This window comes from Atractosteus spatula, chromosome 9 (assembly GCF_055471065.1).
Source record: "Atractosteus spatula isolate fAtrSpa1 chromosome 9, fAtrSpa1.hap1, whole genome shotgun sequence".
Lineage (NCBI taxonomy): Eukaryota > Metazoa > Chordata > Actinopteri > Semionotiformes > Lepisosteidae > Atractosteus > Atractosteus spatula.
In genome coordinates this window covers 40,611,760-40,628,247 of record NC_142714.1, presented here as the reverse complement: position 1 = coordinate 40,628,247, position 16,488 = coordinate 40,611,760, and the positions used below count along the sequence as shown (strand labels likewise).

Below are 16,488 nucleotides of genomic sequence, written 5' to 3'. Positions count from 1 at the left end.
TACATTCAAATGCCCCACATCCTACACCCGGAGTTCTGCTGTACTGGATCAACACTTGTCAGACAGGCACTGCCAGACACGGCAGAGTCAAGCTGGACACATCACACATACATTACCTGCACTGAGACACAGCCCTGCAGCTTCAGCTGCAGCTGAATCATGTCCACCTCTGAAGTAGAGCACAGCTTCTGCAGCTCAGCTGTTCTGTCCTGCATCTCGTCAATGGCCACCTCGATGGGTTTCAAGTCCATCTGATGCTCATACATGACAGCAATCCTCTTTTTCACATATGGGAATGTATTTGTGGCTGGGGAAGGGAGAAAACACCTTTCTTAAAACCTTCAATAAGAAAAACATATTTATTGAAGTGGAACTGATTTATGTGGCACTGTTAAAAATTGCGCAACTTTCAGTTTTCTAGCCCAGAGCAAAAGGAGTTTATTTTACAGTGAATGTTTCTAGTTGAAAACCCAACAGAAGGCAAGCAGAAAAAATAGTTTTTCAAAAAATACTACTACAACACACAATGAAAATATTAGGTAATGCAATACTTCATATTCAAAAGTACAGTCTATTTGTGGTTTGATAATGACTTGAAGAAAATGTACACATTGAAAATAATGTAATAAAATTGGAAACATAATAGAAAACAGCTTTGAGAAAATCCTTCCTATATTGTTCTGTGCATGCCCCATATGGCTATCAGAAATTTCTGTGCTTTTCTGTTTCTCATTTAGCTGCCATCCTTTTTTCCAGTAAATGAAGTTTTTAAAAAAAAACAAAACAAAGAAAACAACATTCCCTTGTCTTATAGCCAGATGCTTCTTTATTCTATTCTGAACAGAATAGACAATGCAACTTTTCAGAACTGTATCTTCTGTGGATAAGATGAAATGATTAATATTGTAATACAAGGCCAGACCACAGTTTCACTTTGAGCAAACACCACAGACTAAAGGACCTCTTCATTTTGAGTGTTTATGAATCCTCCAGCAGTTTTATGGGTTGTTACATGCCCTACATTAACACTTTTTTCCAAAATGTTCTTTCTATTCAGTGAAACCAAGCCTTTTTCCCAGCATATACCAACACACTCCAGAGCAATACACGTTTTAATTTTGTTCCAAACAGCAACATTCATTTAAAAAAACAGCAGTCAGCCATCAGACATTTGTCATCTATGCCCTTCTACGCTTGCAGACAATGCCTGAAGATAACTTTGCAGCAACAATCTTAAAGGGGCAGTGGCATTTCCACAGCATGGCCTGATATGGTCAGAGCTCAGAAGGGAAGGAACGATGGGCCTGTTCAGTACTGGGATTGGTGATCCCTAATATCCAGGGAAAACCAGGTTGCTGCTGTAAATTGTGTTGGTGGACTAGAATATGGCACTCTTCCCTCTGGACCAAAAATTTTAAATCCAATCGAATGCCTCCATATTGTACTGTGCTGTGGAAAAAATATTAAACCAAGGCCCTGACCTTTGAGGCATTAAACATCCCCTGGCAGTATTGTTAAGTATACAGTAGGTCTTGCTTAGCTTCAGAGACCAATTGAGATTACAGTACATTTGAAGGAGCTGTCATTGATGTGTTTATGTCCTGAATTAAATAGACACTCCAATCCATTTGAAAACCAGTAATTCCAAACCTAATGTATGATTGCAGCATTGCATTGTAAATTGAAAATGTAGACTGAAAGCACTGAAAAGCTCCAAAGCAGATATTTTACAGCCGGCTGCTGAGTCAAAACTATGATTTAATCCAGTCCTCCTTCTTTTTATTATTTTCCGTGAAATAACCTAAGGCACTATGAGAAGAACTAAGCCAAAGGAATGCTCTAGCTAGAAGCCCCCAGCCGCAGTGAGAGATAAACAGCAAACACTTTCCAGGCTAAACTACACATGTCTGATCTGTAACAGGTACAGTAACACTCTTGAGTAAGATTAATGCGTAGAATATGTGGTTTAAACCATTAAAGTAAAAGGCTACACACACAATTCAACAGAAAAAGCTCCAGTTTAAATTTAACTGATACCGTCATTATCTAGTCACTCCAAATTTTTCTAGACTCCAAACTGATAGTTGCCTTATAGTTTCACCTCTAACCATGATCTTGCCGATCTCTCCTTCTGCATCCTCACAAGGGGGTTTCAGAACTCCTATTGCTGAAAGACATCTGAAACCAAAATTTTCCTGAAACTAGGATCACATCTTTTCCCTTCTCAACTCAATCCCTTCTAAATCTCCCACTTCTCCTCCTGTTCTGAGTTTCGACCCTCATTCTCACCTGCTTCATGCCCCTTCTTAACTACTCTGTCTTCTGTTCTTCCATGTTTTATTTATTCCCTGTTTCCCTCACACCTGAAGAAGGAGTCACAGCTGAAAAGCTGTATCTCTTTTCTTTTCACCATGGAATAATACCTGTTGCGCTGCAGCCTACGCACGCTGACAGCAACAGTACTTACTCGAATATTTTAGGATTTGTTCATTATTACAATTTTTACTGTTTTGCCTGTTTTTATTACGAACCTGCTTAGAATCAGCAACCCTTATGCTGCAAGAAAGAAGGTCTGCAGACATGCTCTGCCTGTGCCCTTACTGTATATCAAAACCATTCATCTCTTGACATGCTGGGAGCTCCACAGTGCCTTGCAGGAGATTAAGCTCCAATTGGAGGAGTGGTGAAATATCAATGAAATCACTGAAAGCCTTGGAAACTTACAGGGGTCCCTGTCCTGCTAAAAGCTGAGAGATCCCTCTGCAACTAAAGCCCACTATTACTTCAGTGATGCTTTGACAACTGTGCCTGTTAGGGAATCCCAGTCACAGTCAGCTAGTGACCCACGCTTGACCCACACATATCTTGGCTGTAGAGCTCAACCTGCTTTCTCAGAAAGCACCACTGGCTGACCCTAGATGTGAATCCTGTCATTAAGATTGTACAAATTTCAAATAGCCATAATTCTCCCACCCAAAACTGCATGCTATTATACCCTGTGATGAACTAGCATTTCCTCTGGGGTTTGGCCCTGCCTTGTGCTCTACACTGTGGAGAAGATGCTCTAGATTGATGCACCTAGTTCCAGAAACCTAGCAGAAATTTGCTAATGGATAAGATAGATGAAGATGTTACACTGTTATTGGAGCTGCTCCAATGAAATGGCAATGAATCTACACATTTGTGAAGCGCCTGTGAAGTGTTTTTCCCCATGTTTGTTGTCAGTGTGTCATTTCTGTCATGTGGCCATTTTAGTCAATGCAGCCATCTACCCTGGCAGTGAAAGTAGAGCTCAGCAGTGTGCTACTATCTGCAAGGCTTTCCGTCCTTCTCTTTTTTTACCATTCCAAAATGGTATCCCAACGGCTAACTCCCCCTCAAAAACAAATCAACGGACACTTTCATGCGTACTGAGGATCCTCTAATTTCCCTGTGCTTGTCACTCTAAACTCCATGGCTGAAATGGATGACTGGTTCATGATGGTCCCACGCAAACAATGGGGTTTCAAACCACTTTTCTTGGATCCTGTTTGTTTTCAGGGAAAACTAGTTCTAGAACCATTTCAAAGATGAGCAGCCCAAACCTTACTATTGAAGTGGAGACATACAATGAGCTCTACAGCCCCAACACTCCCAGGTACAACAACATCACAAATAATGCATGGTCTGCCATTTCTTCTATAGTTGATGCTCAGTGTGAGTACTGGATTTAATCAAATATGTGACCACAATGGAATTAAAATCTGATTTCATTAACTGGCACATTGAACACATAATTTGGTTAAAGAGTTTCATTGGTCCATATGCTGTAGTGCTCACAACAAAAGAACTGGTGATGAATATGAGGAGCTTGTGTTATCTGCACCATAGACAGACCTAGTGTAAGAATATTGGAAGCAGTATAGATACAGCTCAATTCATAAATGATGGACTCTTACATATAAATCGTATTGCTTTTGTAATACTATTAACAAAATAAAACCAAAAGCAATAAACGTGGATGCATGTAAAGGCTGGCAGGTTACTTGGACAAAAGAAAACAAGGTGGCTGTCATCAAATCATATGAGGAAAAACATATTCTAAATGAGAATTTCAAGATAATTTATTTTATTATTTTTGCATTTACTTTGGCATATACTGTATAGTGCCCATTGCAAAAACATTTACCGTCCCCTGCAAACATTACACATTTTGTCACTGTCTAAACTTGCAATAATTTTATAACTGCTGTATTCAATAAAGGGTTGTGGGGGAGCTGAAGCCTATTCCAGCAAGCAACAGACACAGGCTGGGATACATCCTGGACAGGACTCTTGTCTACCACAGGGCACACACAAACATAAACACACACACATAGGGCCGATTTTCCCAGAAGTCAACTAACTATGCCTGCAGCTATATCACCCTGCCGCTCACAACTGGTAACCCACTGAAACTAAGCAGATGTGAGCCTGCTCAGTACCTGGATGGGAGACCTCCTGGGAAAAACTAAGGTTGCTGCTGGAAGAGGTGTTAGTGGGGCCAGCAGGGGGCGCTCACCCTGCAGTCTGTGTGGGTCCTTATGCCCCAGTATAGTGACGGGGACACTATACTGTAAAAAGGCGCTGTCCTTTGGATGAGATGTTAAACCGAGGTCTTGACCCTATGTGGTCATTAAAAATGCCAGGGTGTTTCTTGAAAAGAGTAGGAGTGTAACCCTGACGTCCAGGCCAAATTTCCTATTGACCCTTACCAATCATGGTCTCCTAATAATCCCCCATCTATGAATTGGCTTCATTACTCTGTTCTCCTCCTCTCCACTAATAGCTGTGTGGTGAGCGTTCTGGCGCAGTATGGCTGCATACTGGTGGGAGTGTGAGGAGAGTCTCCATTACCTGTAAAGCACTTTGAGTGGAGTGTCCAGAAAAGTACTATATAAGTGTAAGCAGGTATTAATTATTATTGACTGACCAATATGTTTTTGGACTGTGGGAGAAGATCCATGTGAAAATGGGGAGAACAAACAAACTCCCCACAGAGAGCACCCCGGCCCTAGAGCTGCAAGACAGCAATGCTAAACACTGCGCCTTTGTGTTGCCTGCTTGCAGTCATGAAAGGTTTGAATAAGACTTCAACAAAGCACATCACAAAATCCCAGTTGTCAAGCATGGTGGTGGTGCCATGTTATGGGGGTGTTTCTCATCCATATGGACTGGGAAGCCCTTCAGCATTGAGGAGGAAAATGAAATGCAAAGTGCATGCAAATACTAGAGGAAAATCTGCTTAAGAATGTAAAACTTCATTTTTGCAGAACAAAGACCTGAGTGAGAGAACTGGCCTTCCAAGAAGTGAGCACTTGCCCTCGAATGGCACAGCGAAAGTCAAGACTTGATGGAAAACAAAAATGGCGAGGCCTGGCAATTGCTGTCTATCAGCTGCCCCCAACAAATTTGTCAGAGCTGCAGTTATTTTGTCTGGAAGAATGGACAAGCATCCCACACAATCTTATTTTGCAATGCTGGTAAAGATTTAGCCAAAACTATTGATAGTAGTAGTTGCTGCCAAAGGTACCTTAACCAAATAAATAGGGGGCTAAATATGTACACAAAGAGTAAATTTGACTTAATATGACTTCTTTGCAGGTTTTGCTAGCATTGAATCTGCTTCACAGTAGAATACCATGAGGGAACCTGATACACATATTCACAATCGTCAATGGCATTGACAAATTCATACCAGCAGATTCCTTCAGAACAAACAGTGAAACCAGTACAGTGAAACTATACCAGAAGTGGAAACTATGTGGAAGTGCTTTTAAAACTGAGAACAGGAGGCACTTTACTCAAAGGGTTGTGGGAGTGTGGAACAAGATACTCAGTCATTCTGTTGAAACCGATACCCTAGCTTCTTTCAAGAAGTGGCTTGCTAAGATCCCTGGATCAATTAAGTACTAACTACCTGACAGGAATTGCATATTTCTCAGGGTAACACACAGACAGTCAAGTTCTATGTTTGGGATATGAACTGTGTAGTAGGAACCTCTGACATCTTGCCTATTAGATGGCTGATTCTAGTGTTACTAGACGGCAACAAAACTAAATGTCTTCTAAACCCGGTCAAACGTGCTTTACTGAGCCATTGAGGATAAAGAAGCAGATGGAGGTAAAAGGTTTTCCCTTGTAATGGTGATAAGCACTGTGCCAAAAACCACATCCCAAAAGCTAGTTTACTCACTATACTGCAAAGACAGCAGACATGTAGCTGCAGGAAGAACTTACTTGTCAGGATGGTTCTCCTCTTGCACTGCTCTTCAACACCTCCATGCTTCTTCCCCGACAGGGTATACGGAGTCTCAAACACAAACCGGTTTATGTTGTGGTTTTTTTCAAAGCCTGTCTTTTTCTCCGACAGCTCCTTCTCATCAAAGTAAGGCTTGACAAAGGTTACTTGGATGTATGCATACTTTGGGTCTAGCTGTTTAGGGTTCACCTGTCAAAAACAACAAAACATCCTTGAATTCACCAGTTGTGAAAGTTACATATTATAGATGCTACAGTACATCAGGACTGCTTCTGACTAGGAAGACCCGACCAGAAGTTAAACATTTCTAAGTGGTATAATAAATGTACTTACAGACAACAGGTTTGTTGTGGGGGAACAGGATGTATGGTTCATTCCTGTAGGGACTACAGTTGTTCCACATACATACTGTATGTGGGATAGTTTCCAGAAACTATTTTTCTTTAATGACTGCAAAGTCTTTTAAGTCACACCATTAAGAAATGGTATGTCATTTCTTGAAGCTTTTTAAAGGAAAGATACTTTTCAAACTGCCCAAGGATGATAACCTTTGATCTGGTTTAATGCAAAGTTATAAAATCCTAATACAAGGACACATATGATAACAGCCACCAGCAGGATCTCGGGTGAACATGTCAGTAATCACACATATGTGATGCCATGCACTTTGCCGTTATGCAGCTAAGTCATATTAGAAAAAATATTCTCAAATGAGTAGTGCACTGTCCTGATACTGACATGCACATACAGTATGTGTTCCCTTATGTTCCTATTCTTTCCTATTATTAGAATTTCAAAGCATTGCTTTGAGGCAAGAAACAAGATCAATGTGAAACACCTTTATAACAATCTTAACTTGCTTTTAGCTAAAAAAAGCTCAAGAGACACACCAGGACTTCAATATGCAATTTAAAATCTGCTCTATTTTTACAGTCCAAGAGCTGTATTTGTCTGGCAAAGGGAGAGAATGACAGGAATGAAACGCAAGCCTGTATGTACTGTATAGATCTGCCAAGACACTGGATCAATTAACATGAGGCAGTGTGTGTGATGAAGTCCAGAAGACCCCAACTAAGACACCAAAAGATGGCTTCATCATAGCCAAAATAACACCTAGACACTTAAATGTGCAGTACAGCTGGTATAGATGCATTAATAGCAAAATGACATTTGAAGAGTGCTGGCTGGTACTGTATGTTCAAATGCTTGCGACTGTACTGCCAAAGAAGGCTTCCTGACAAAGTGGAGGTTGGGTTACATGCTCTGAAAACCAGCCCGAACAAAGCTGTACCTCCATTGACATAATGAGATCAAGTGTCAGCAACTTGACCAACAAGAGATATGCTTATCAGTAGAAGGAGTTCTGTGTCTGTGGTAGGGGATACACGTGCCAAATTATTTTATTTTTTTAGGCTGTTAATTGCCATTATAGTTTATTATAATAGGAAGTGACAGGTTATGTTCTTGTATTCATTTCCAATAGCTATGATAATTTGGAGGAATTATTGTTACGTCATTTACAGTACCAAGCCACTTAATACCATACGGTGTCGTGAGAAGCCGGAGCCTACCCGGGAAGCAACGAGCGCAAGGCAGGGTACACCCTGGACGGGGCGCCAATCCATCGCAGGGCAAGTGCAAGCCAATCATACATGGGGACAATTTGGAGGCCAAGGTAAAAGCTGAGGGGGGAAATTTGGCCCAGACACTGGCATAACTTCCTACTCTTATTGAAAAATGCCCAGGATTCTTTAATGACCACTGAGATTCAGGACCTCGGTTTAATGTCTCTTCCGAAAGACAGCGCCCACTACAGTATAGTGTCCCCACCACTATACCGGGGCATTAGGACCCACACAGACCACTAACACCACTTCCAGCAGCAACCATAGCTTCCCAGGAGGTCTCCCATCCAGGTACTGACCAAGCTCAACCCTGTTTAGCTTCAGTAGGTAGCCAGTTGAGAGCTGCAGGGTGAAAAGGCTGCTGGCCAAATCCTATAGATAAGGGAAGAATACTTCTTAGCCACTCCCTAAATCTTAGAATTTTTGCATAAGATGTTTTCAGATGACATACAATAGCAGACATATTTACAGGAATCTTACATCTGAAATAAGGTCAGTCTTCTCACACAGTAATAAAAACTGTTTGCTAAACCGTACACATCCTTTTGGAATCACTGCCCAGAAACCACTGAGGTTACTTGTCTTGACACATTAGCCAGGTCTGCTTGAATGAATGCACAAAAAATAATGCATCTTGGGAACTTTTATAGCAGTATTGCCCACTATACAGTACATCATACTGAGGAAAAAAATCTCATACTTCTTTAGGTTTTACTTTGCAGTTTTCAGAAATCAACAAAAATGAACCACATACCATTTTGTAATATTTCCCTAAGGCAGCCTATATATGTGTAATAATGAAACCAAGCAATAACAAAAGCACTTAAAATAATAAAAACGCCTTCACTTTAAACACTACAGCAAGGATTGCTGTAAAAAACTAGTGTACTTCAAAGGTGAGCAAAGATAAAGTGTTACATGTGCTTACAGTACGTCAGTAGTTCTGACAAAATTTTAAATCACCATATTCCTACTACCAGGAAATTGCATTCGTGGAGATCTAAAAAAAACAAAGTCTTTGCTCACTTTGTTGTGCAACAGTGGGTGTTGGACAGTCATAGGACAGCTCCCCAAGAATGCAGAATGCATTCTCTGGCCTGAAAATCTTTACAGATGGCAGATGGTGTTACATGGTGCTTCATGATAATCTTCTGACAGCATTTGTCTATAATCTTAAGTGCAAAGACTTATTTTTTTTTAATTTCATTAAGGTTCTAAATATTGGTTGAAGTACATATCACTTAGTTTTTGTTTGTAATGAGATCTGAATCTCATATCTAATATTCTAAATCATTTTTCAAATAATGACAATATTTTGTTATTACAAGTGATGAGTGTGTATGATTCATTTAATTCCGGAATATGGTATCTTGTATTAACCGTAAGGTCAAACTTCGGCAAGAAATGTTTTCCTTTACACAGGATATCATATGTAAGTTTGTAATTTTCTCAATTTCCTGTGAGCTATTTTTTCTTTATCATACAAAATATGATTGGTTTTAAACACTGCAGTATCATCATAGCAGCATAAGCATTTCAGCACTTCTTCCTGTAACCTGCATCATCATCAAAGTGTCAGCACTGTCCCCAAGCAAAATATTTTTTTTTAGTAAAAAAGATTGACCAATTTGTCACAGAAATGTCAGGGTTTGGGAGCATGTCTCAGAACTTTGTCCTTCAGCCAAAAAATGCCTCACCTATATAGCGCTTTTCTGGACACTCCACTCAAAGCACTTTACACATAATGGGGGACTTCTGTCCACCACCAACAATATACAGGATCCACCTGTATGATGTGATGGCAGCCAACAGTGTACCACTCACCACACATCAGTTATCAGAGGGGAGGAGAACAGAATAATGAAGCCAATTCATAGATGGGGATAATTAGGAGGCCAAGATTGGTAAAGGCCAAGGGAATATTCGCCCAGAACACCAGGGAGACACCCCTACTGTTTTCGAGAAACACCCTGGGAATTTAAATGACTATGGACACTCAGGACCTTGGTTTTACATCTTATCCACAGGACAGCTCCTTCTTTACAGTATAGTGTCCCCATCACCAACAGTAGAATTCACAGCCTCCTGCTGGCCCAACTAACACCTCTTCCAGCAGCAACTTTAACTTTCCCAGGAGGTTTCCCATCTAGGTACTGACCAGGCTCACACCTGCATAGCTTTACTGGGTTATCAACAGAGATATTCCATGTTATTAGCTTTTGGCTCGTTTAATTTCTTCTTTAAAGAAGTGGCGAAGAAAAAGAGCCAAAAGTCTACTAGTTTTCATTTCACTTGGAGACTCAAGGACTTCAGGTATTAAAGACACATTTTCAAGGAACTCGAAATTTCATTTCTCTTGTGTCAGTCACAGGAGTCACATCCTCCTGTTCACAATTGATGCTGTAAGCTCTGAGCAGCTAAGCCTGTAGTACGGATGCCTTAACCACAAGAAGTGTTGTTTTTATTATATACTGAATAGCTCTATCCTGACTTTTAGAGGTGGTATTGCACAAACTCTGTGTCCATTGTTCAGTCATGTACAGGAAATAAATAATGCGTAGAAACACTATAGTGTGTGATTCCAAAAGTCCGATAAGATATATTATTTGCTACTGTACATCCATTCATTTTCTAACCACTTCATTCAATTCAAGGTCAAAGGGAGCCGGAAACTATATCACAAACCAACAGACCTCAGAAGGGCACACCCTGAATGTGATGGTCAGACAGACACATGCCCACTAACACCAGCGCCAGTCTTTCCAGAAGCTGACTAACCTACCAGTACGTTTATGGACTGTGTGAGGAAACCAGAGCACCCAGAGGAAAACCAGAACACAGGGGGAATAGACAAGCTCTCCGCAGACAAAACCCAGGGCCTCAGCACTGCAAGGCATGAAATGCGAACCACAATGCCACTCTGCTTGATACAGTGTATTCTAAATAATTGATGAATATAGTTAAGTAACAACGTTAATTATTCAAGTGTTATGAAGATCTCTCAGACAATGTGGCCTACAGGGAACACCATTTCTTTTTTAACTCAACCAAGGTCCAGGGTAAAATGAAAGGTTTACCTTATTGGAGTCTTGTATAATCTTCACATTTTCACTACCAAACTTGTCACCATAAAGAGTCAGGAGTCTCTGCGAGATCTCAGAGAGACCTGTCAACTTGGGCTCCTTGTAGATGTACCCCTTACCATCCTCCTCTTCAAAGAAACACTGAAAGTGAGAATGAAACTCTACACAGTTATCACCATCAGATGCAGCATGTCCAAAGTGCACTGTTACACAATTCGTTCAGGCTTGCTCACATTCAGATTGCAGCATTTAACACAGCTCAATTTGTTTGTTTTTCCTCAATTTCTTCTCTTAAATGTGTTAACCCTCCTACACACCTGGGGCAATTCACAGCTTGTTTGATACTTGATATTAGGCTCTCATCCAGTCGTTTCTTGATGCACCTGCACCAGCCTGACTTACTTTCGTATTTCAGCCAACAACAGCCTTTGTGTAAAGAGATCTTTCCTGTTTTTAGACTGAATATCAATCCACTTCATATCCATTTACGTTAACTAGTGTTCTATATTATATCCAACTTCATTACTGGAGTCCTTTGTTCAAGACAAGAGAGATTCAGTTCCTTTAACATGTCTATCATATCCCTCAAGGCAAGAGAATAACATGGCTTTCTGTTATTAACATGTCTGTTATTACATGGCAAGCTGATGAGCTAGTTACTCATCAGCTTGCCATTTCCTTGATAAGGGACTCTGCTTTTTGCTGCAGCTACGCATGCTCTGTTACATATCAGAACCCTTAAATCTAGTATTAGCTCAAACTTCAAATTTGATTATAAATATTTATCTAAGGATGTTATTAGTTTAAGGATTCAATTAAATCCCAGAACTAATAATATCCTTAGGGAAATATACTGAGAGATTTGGGTCACATAGAGGAAGTTTATGAAATCTCTTTCAAGATTTTCCCTCTTGATATACTCCATATAGGACTTTCTGCACATGTGTGATAATGCACCTATGCTAAGCTCTAATGATAAACTAGGGGAAAAAACAAACAAAAACAAACCTGTCCATAGAAAGCAACTCTGAAAAATGTTCCCAGCAGTCTTCTTCCTGAGTGCATCACCTCTATAACTTTGGTGTAGGCACGATGCAGTGTGTTGTACAGGTGACTGAGTTTCTGCAGATCACATAAAAACACACAACAGAAAAAAAACACTATTAAAAACATTATTTATCTTTCTCTAAAGCAGAGAAGACAATCAATTTTAAACAACATTGTACATGATACCACAGTGGCAGTACCAGTATCAGAGGAAGACTGCTCCCAGTCCTCTTCGTATCTGTACCTGGTACCTACCTACAGGTGATTTGGGTGAAATTCAGATGGGACCATGTGAATGTGCTGTTGGATCCCCATCTGCTCCTTCTTAATTCTAACTTTCAACACGCTTAAAAGATCCTGTGCACAAAGATCTAACTGCAGTTGAAAATCTATTTTGACTGGTTAACTACCATTGACACACACATGGTTGAATTCATTGACAACCACAGACATAGTTCCTATGGAAAAGACGACGTCGAGGTTACATTTCATTTGTGCATAAACTGTGACAGTCTGGACAGACATTTTCTCTTATCTTCAAAATCTAAGTAGCAGCTTTTCCTTCGTTCACGTGTCAGGTTCCAGTTTTTGTCTCAGTCAGGACCCTGGCAACGGAGAGGAGACAGATTCTATTTTCTGCACATTTAGAATCTTTAACTTTTGGGTGTGTGTGTGTGTGGGGGGGGGATATAGCCCACACACGGAAAATTGGCAAGCGCAGATCACCCACCCTTTTTACAAGATTTAAACTTCACAGCTTACTGGGGGCTGGTTTTGTATGGGAAGTACAACAATGATAAAGTAGAGGAAAGACCCTCACTGATGTCATAGAAAGCCAGGAAAATTAGGGAATGACACTCAGAAAATGTATTTTAATGCATGACATTTCAGGTTTCATTTTTAATAACAGTCAGTATGAGCAGTTGTCAACTTCTAAAACAGGTTGCAATGTTTGTCGTCACTGCCACTGAAAAGCACACCAAAACTGAGACTGACAGCTTGAAAAAACAGGAAAACAGGTAAAGGTTTATTCCGTGCTGAGAGAAAAGAAAAGAAACACAACGTTTCAACCATGGAATTTTCTTCAGGGGCTTTTTTCTTTCCTTTCAGCACGGAATAAGCCTTTACCTGTTCCTTTGCAGTCTATGCATGCTGACACAGCTACCTACTTGAAAAATACTACAGTACATGTTGAAAACAAGAGAAGGTTTTTTGGCCCATCTTGCTTGGCTGATAGTTTAGTGGGCAGGAGAAATGACTCCCTGAAGGACTCTCACCCTCAAAAAACCAAAAAGCCTGTTCTAGATTCCCACAATTCCTTGTACACAGTACTGTTTCCAAGTCCTTGTGCGAAATGAATCGGCTTTTAGTTTCCAGTTGTTACCCTATATCTATTTAATATAAAATAGTCCCATGATTCAAGCCCATCTGCAGACCTTAGGCGTCTTTGGCCTGGTCGGCTTATTAAAGGACTAGAAGCTCATCACTGACCCGTTTTAAATGGTTTGGTGAGTTCTCTGTGATAATAGTTTACACTTATATAGCGCTTTTCTGGACACTCCACTCAAAGCGCTTTACAGGTAATGGGGACTCCCCTCCACCACCACCAATGTGTAGCCCCACCCGGATGATGCAACGGCAGCCATACTGCGCCAGAACACTCACCACACATCAGCTATCAGTGGGGAGGAGAGCAGAGTAATTAAGCGAATTCGTAGATGGGGATTATTAGGGATTATTAGGATGGGGTGAGCGCCCCCTGCTGGCCCCACTAACACCTCTTCCAGCAGCAACCTTAGTTTTTCCCAGGAGGTCTCCCATCCAGCAGCTCACACCTGCTTAGCTTCAGTGGGTTGCCAGTTGTGAGTGGCAGAGTGATATGGCTGCTGGCGATGTTAAATGTTTTAAAAACCAATAATCAGAAATCGGGAAAAATGCAACCATTTAATCAAATTTAAATCTCCTCTCAGTCTTCTGTTACCAGGGATTTGTCTGTTGGTCTTTAAACTCTTTCAAATGCTAGACTGCCCTTTTTGTGGTATGGTGAGTTACACACCTTGAGCATGCCTTCCTATGACTGAAGTCCCACACTTTTTGCTATATTCTTAAGCATCCATTCCCTTTTTTCCTTTCCCACTTATCTTGAGGAGATAGAAGTGAAAACAGACCTCTTTAAAATGTAGTTTTCAACTCGTGCAAAACATATACTGTAGCTTGTGTGGAGCGTTCTGCACAATCCATTTTCAAACTTTATTCGGAAGGTAATTTTCACAATTTTTAATTCGCTTGCTGATGTGTCTGTGTGTTCCACCCCCATTTCCTACCATCTGCAAATTTAACACGCTAACTACACCAGAATTCAAAATCAAGCTGATATAGAAAGAGAATTAACCAGTTAGAGATTATGCTTACATACTGTATGCCATTTCCTGTTCATTACCTAATTCATAACCTTCCTTTGACTTTAAATTTGAGATTTATTCTTTAATCAGGATCTTATCAAAAGTTTTCTAGAAATTTATGTTATGCTTTAGTGTTATCACCTGCCCTTGTTGCTCTTCAGAAGAATTTAGTAAGTTAAACAAGATCTTCCCTGTCTAAATTCATGTTGATTGGCTCCTAAGATGTCACTGGTTTTAAGTATTTTTCTAAGTTAGCTCTAGCAATTCCAGAACCTGGGCACTGACCCTGTTAGAGAAGGTGACATAACAGTCTTGAAACTAGACAGTGTAGAGTTCTCCCGTGGCTAGAAAACCTCTTCTGTGGTATAGTGGTTCATCACTGTCTTGAGTGTGTAGCTGTATCTGAACCTGCATGTGACCATGATCACATTTCAGCAGGGCAACAACAGAACTGCCCCTTTCACATTACCAGTCCCATTTGTTTAAGTTCAAGTCAAGTTCAAGTTCAAGTTTATTGTCATTATACTCATATACAGGTATATGGTATAACGAAATGCTATTTAGCTAGCTCTCGGACATAAGTAGTACAAGAAAAAAACAACAACAACAATACAATTGTATAACAAAAGAAAGACAGAGACAACAGGCAGTGTGCAAAAAACAAGACAATGTGCAAAAAACAACAACAGGCAATGTGCAAAACAACAAAAAGGTAACAGGTTATGTGCAAAAATATGCATCAACAGAATGAAATAAAGGGATAGAAATGATGGGGAGTGAGCTTTTGACATGTATGGTAGAGGTAGATTTTCAATGTGTGTTTGGGTTTTTGGTAAGAAAGAAAGAAAGAAGGCACTGTGAGGTTCAGGTCATAGGTGAGAGTGAGAGAGGCTGGGAGTTTAATAGTTTGATAGTGCGGGGGTAAAAACCGTCTCTGAGTCTGGTAGTCCGGGCCCGAATGCTCCGGTACCGTTTTCCAGATGGTAGCAGATCATAAAGTCTGTAGCTGGGGTGTGTGGGGTCTTTGATGATGCTTAGAGCTTTCCTCAAGCACTGTCTGTCATAAATGTCCTGGATAGATGGGAGGGCAGCCCCAGTGATGGACTGGGCAGTTTCCACCACCCGCTGTAGGGCTTTGCGGTCAGCAGCAGTGCAGTTGCCATACCACACTGTGATGCAGCCTGTCAGTGTGCTTTCTGTAGTGCATCTGTAAAAGTTAGTGAGGATCTGGGGACATATCTTAGCCTTCTTCAACCGCCTAAGGAAGTACAGGCGCTGTTGCACTTTCTTGATCAGACAGGTGGTGTTGAGAGACCATGTGAGGTCCTCGGTGATATGGACGCCAAGGAATTTAAAGTTACTGACCCTTTCCACTTCAGTCCCGTTGATGTGGATAGGGGCATGTCTGGTTTGCAGTTTCCTGAAATCAATGATCAGCTCCTTGGTTTTGCTGACGTTGAGGGTGAGGTTGTTGTCATCACACCACGTTGTAAGGAGATTGACCTCCTCCCTGTAGGCCCTCTCATCATTGTCTGTGATCAGACCTACAACTGTGGTGTCATCAGCAAACTTGATTATGGGGTTGGTGTTGTGTTTGGCCTTACAGTCGTGGGTATAGAGGGAGTAGAGCAATGGACTAAGCACACACCCCTGGGGGACCCCAGTGTTCAGAGTTAGTGTGCCGGAGGTGTGGTTTCCAAGCCTGACAGCCTGAGGTCTGCCTGTCAGAAAGTCCCGAATCCAGTTGCAGAGGGCGGTGTTGAGACCCAGTGCACTGAGTTTCTTGACTAGTTTCTCTAAGATGATAGAGTTAAAAGCTGAGCTGAAGTCGATGAATAGTAGTCTTGTGTATGTGTTCTTTTTGTCCAGATGGGATAGGGTAGTGTGTATGGCAATGGAGATTGTGTCATCTGTGGATCTGTTGGACCGGTAGGCAAATTGGTACGGGTCCACTGTGTTTGGAATGGTGTCCTTAATGTGCTTCATGACCAGCCTCTCGAAGCACTTCATGATGACAGGTGTTAGTGCCACTGGTCGGTAGTCATTAAGAC

The 16,488-nt window shown here is 41.0% G+C and overlaps 1 protein-coding gene across 2 annotated transcripts in view; it reads right to left on the bottom strand.

Annotated features, from left to right (window-relative positions):
- dock11 (dedicator of cytokinesis 11) overlaps window positions 1-16,488 on the bottom strand; it is a 155,584-nt gene that overhangs the window by 21,579 nt on the left and 117,517 nt on the right. For both annotated transcript variants that reach the window (XM_088925362.1, XM_088925363.1), the window contains 4 exons: window positions 11,997-12,110; window positions 10,983-11,129; window positions 6,259-6,469; window positions 117-307 (listed from right to left, as the gene is read on the bottom strand). In XM_088925362.1, the coding sequence (XP_088781488.1) occupies window positions 117-307; window positions 6,259-6,469; window positions 10,983-11,129; window positions 11,997-12,110 (663 nt within the window). The remainder of the gene's footprint in view (window positions 1-116; window positions 308-6,258; window positions 6,470-10,982; window positions 11,130-11,996; window positions 12,111-16,488) is intronic.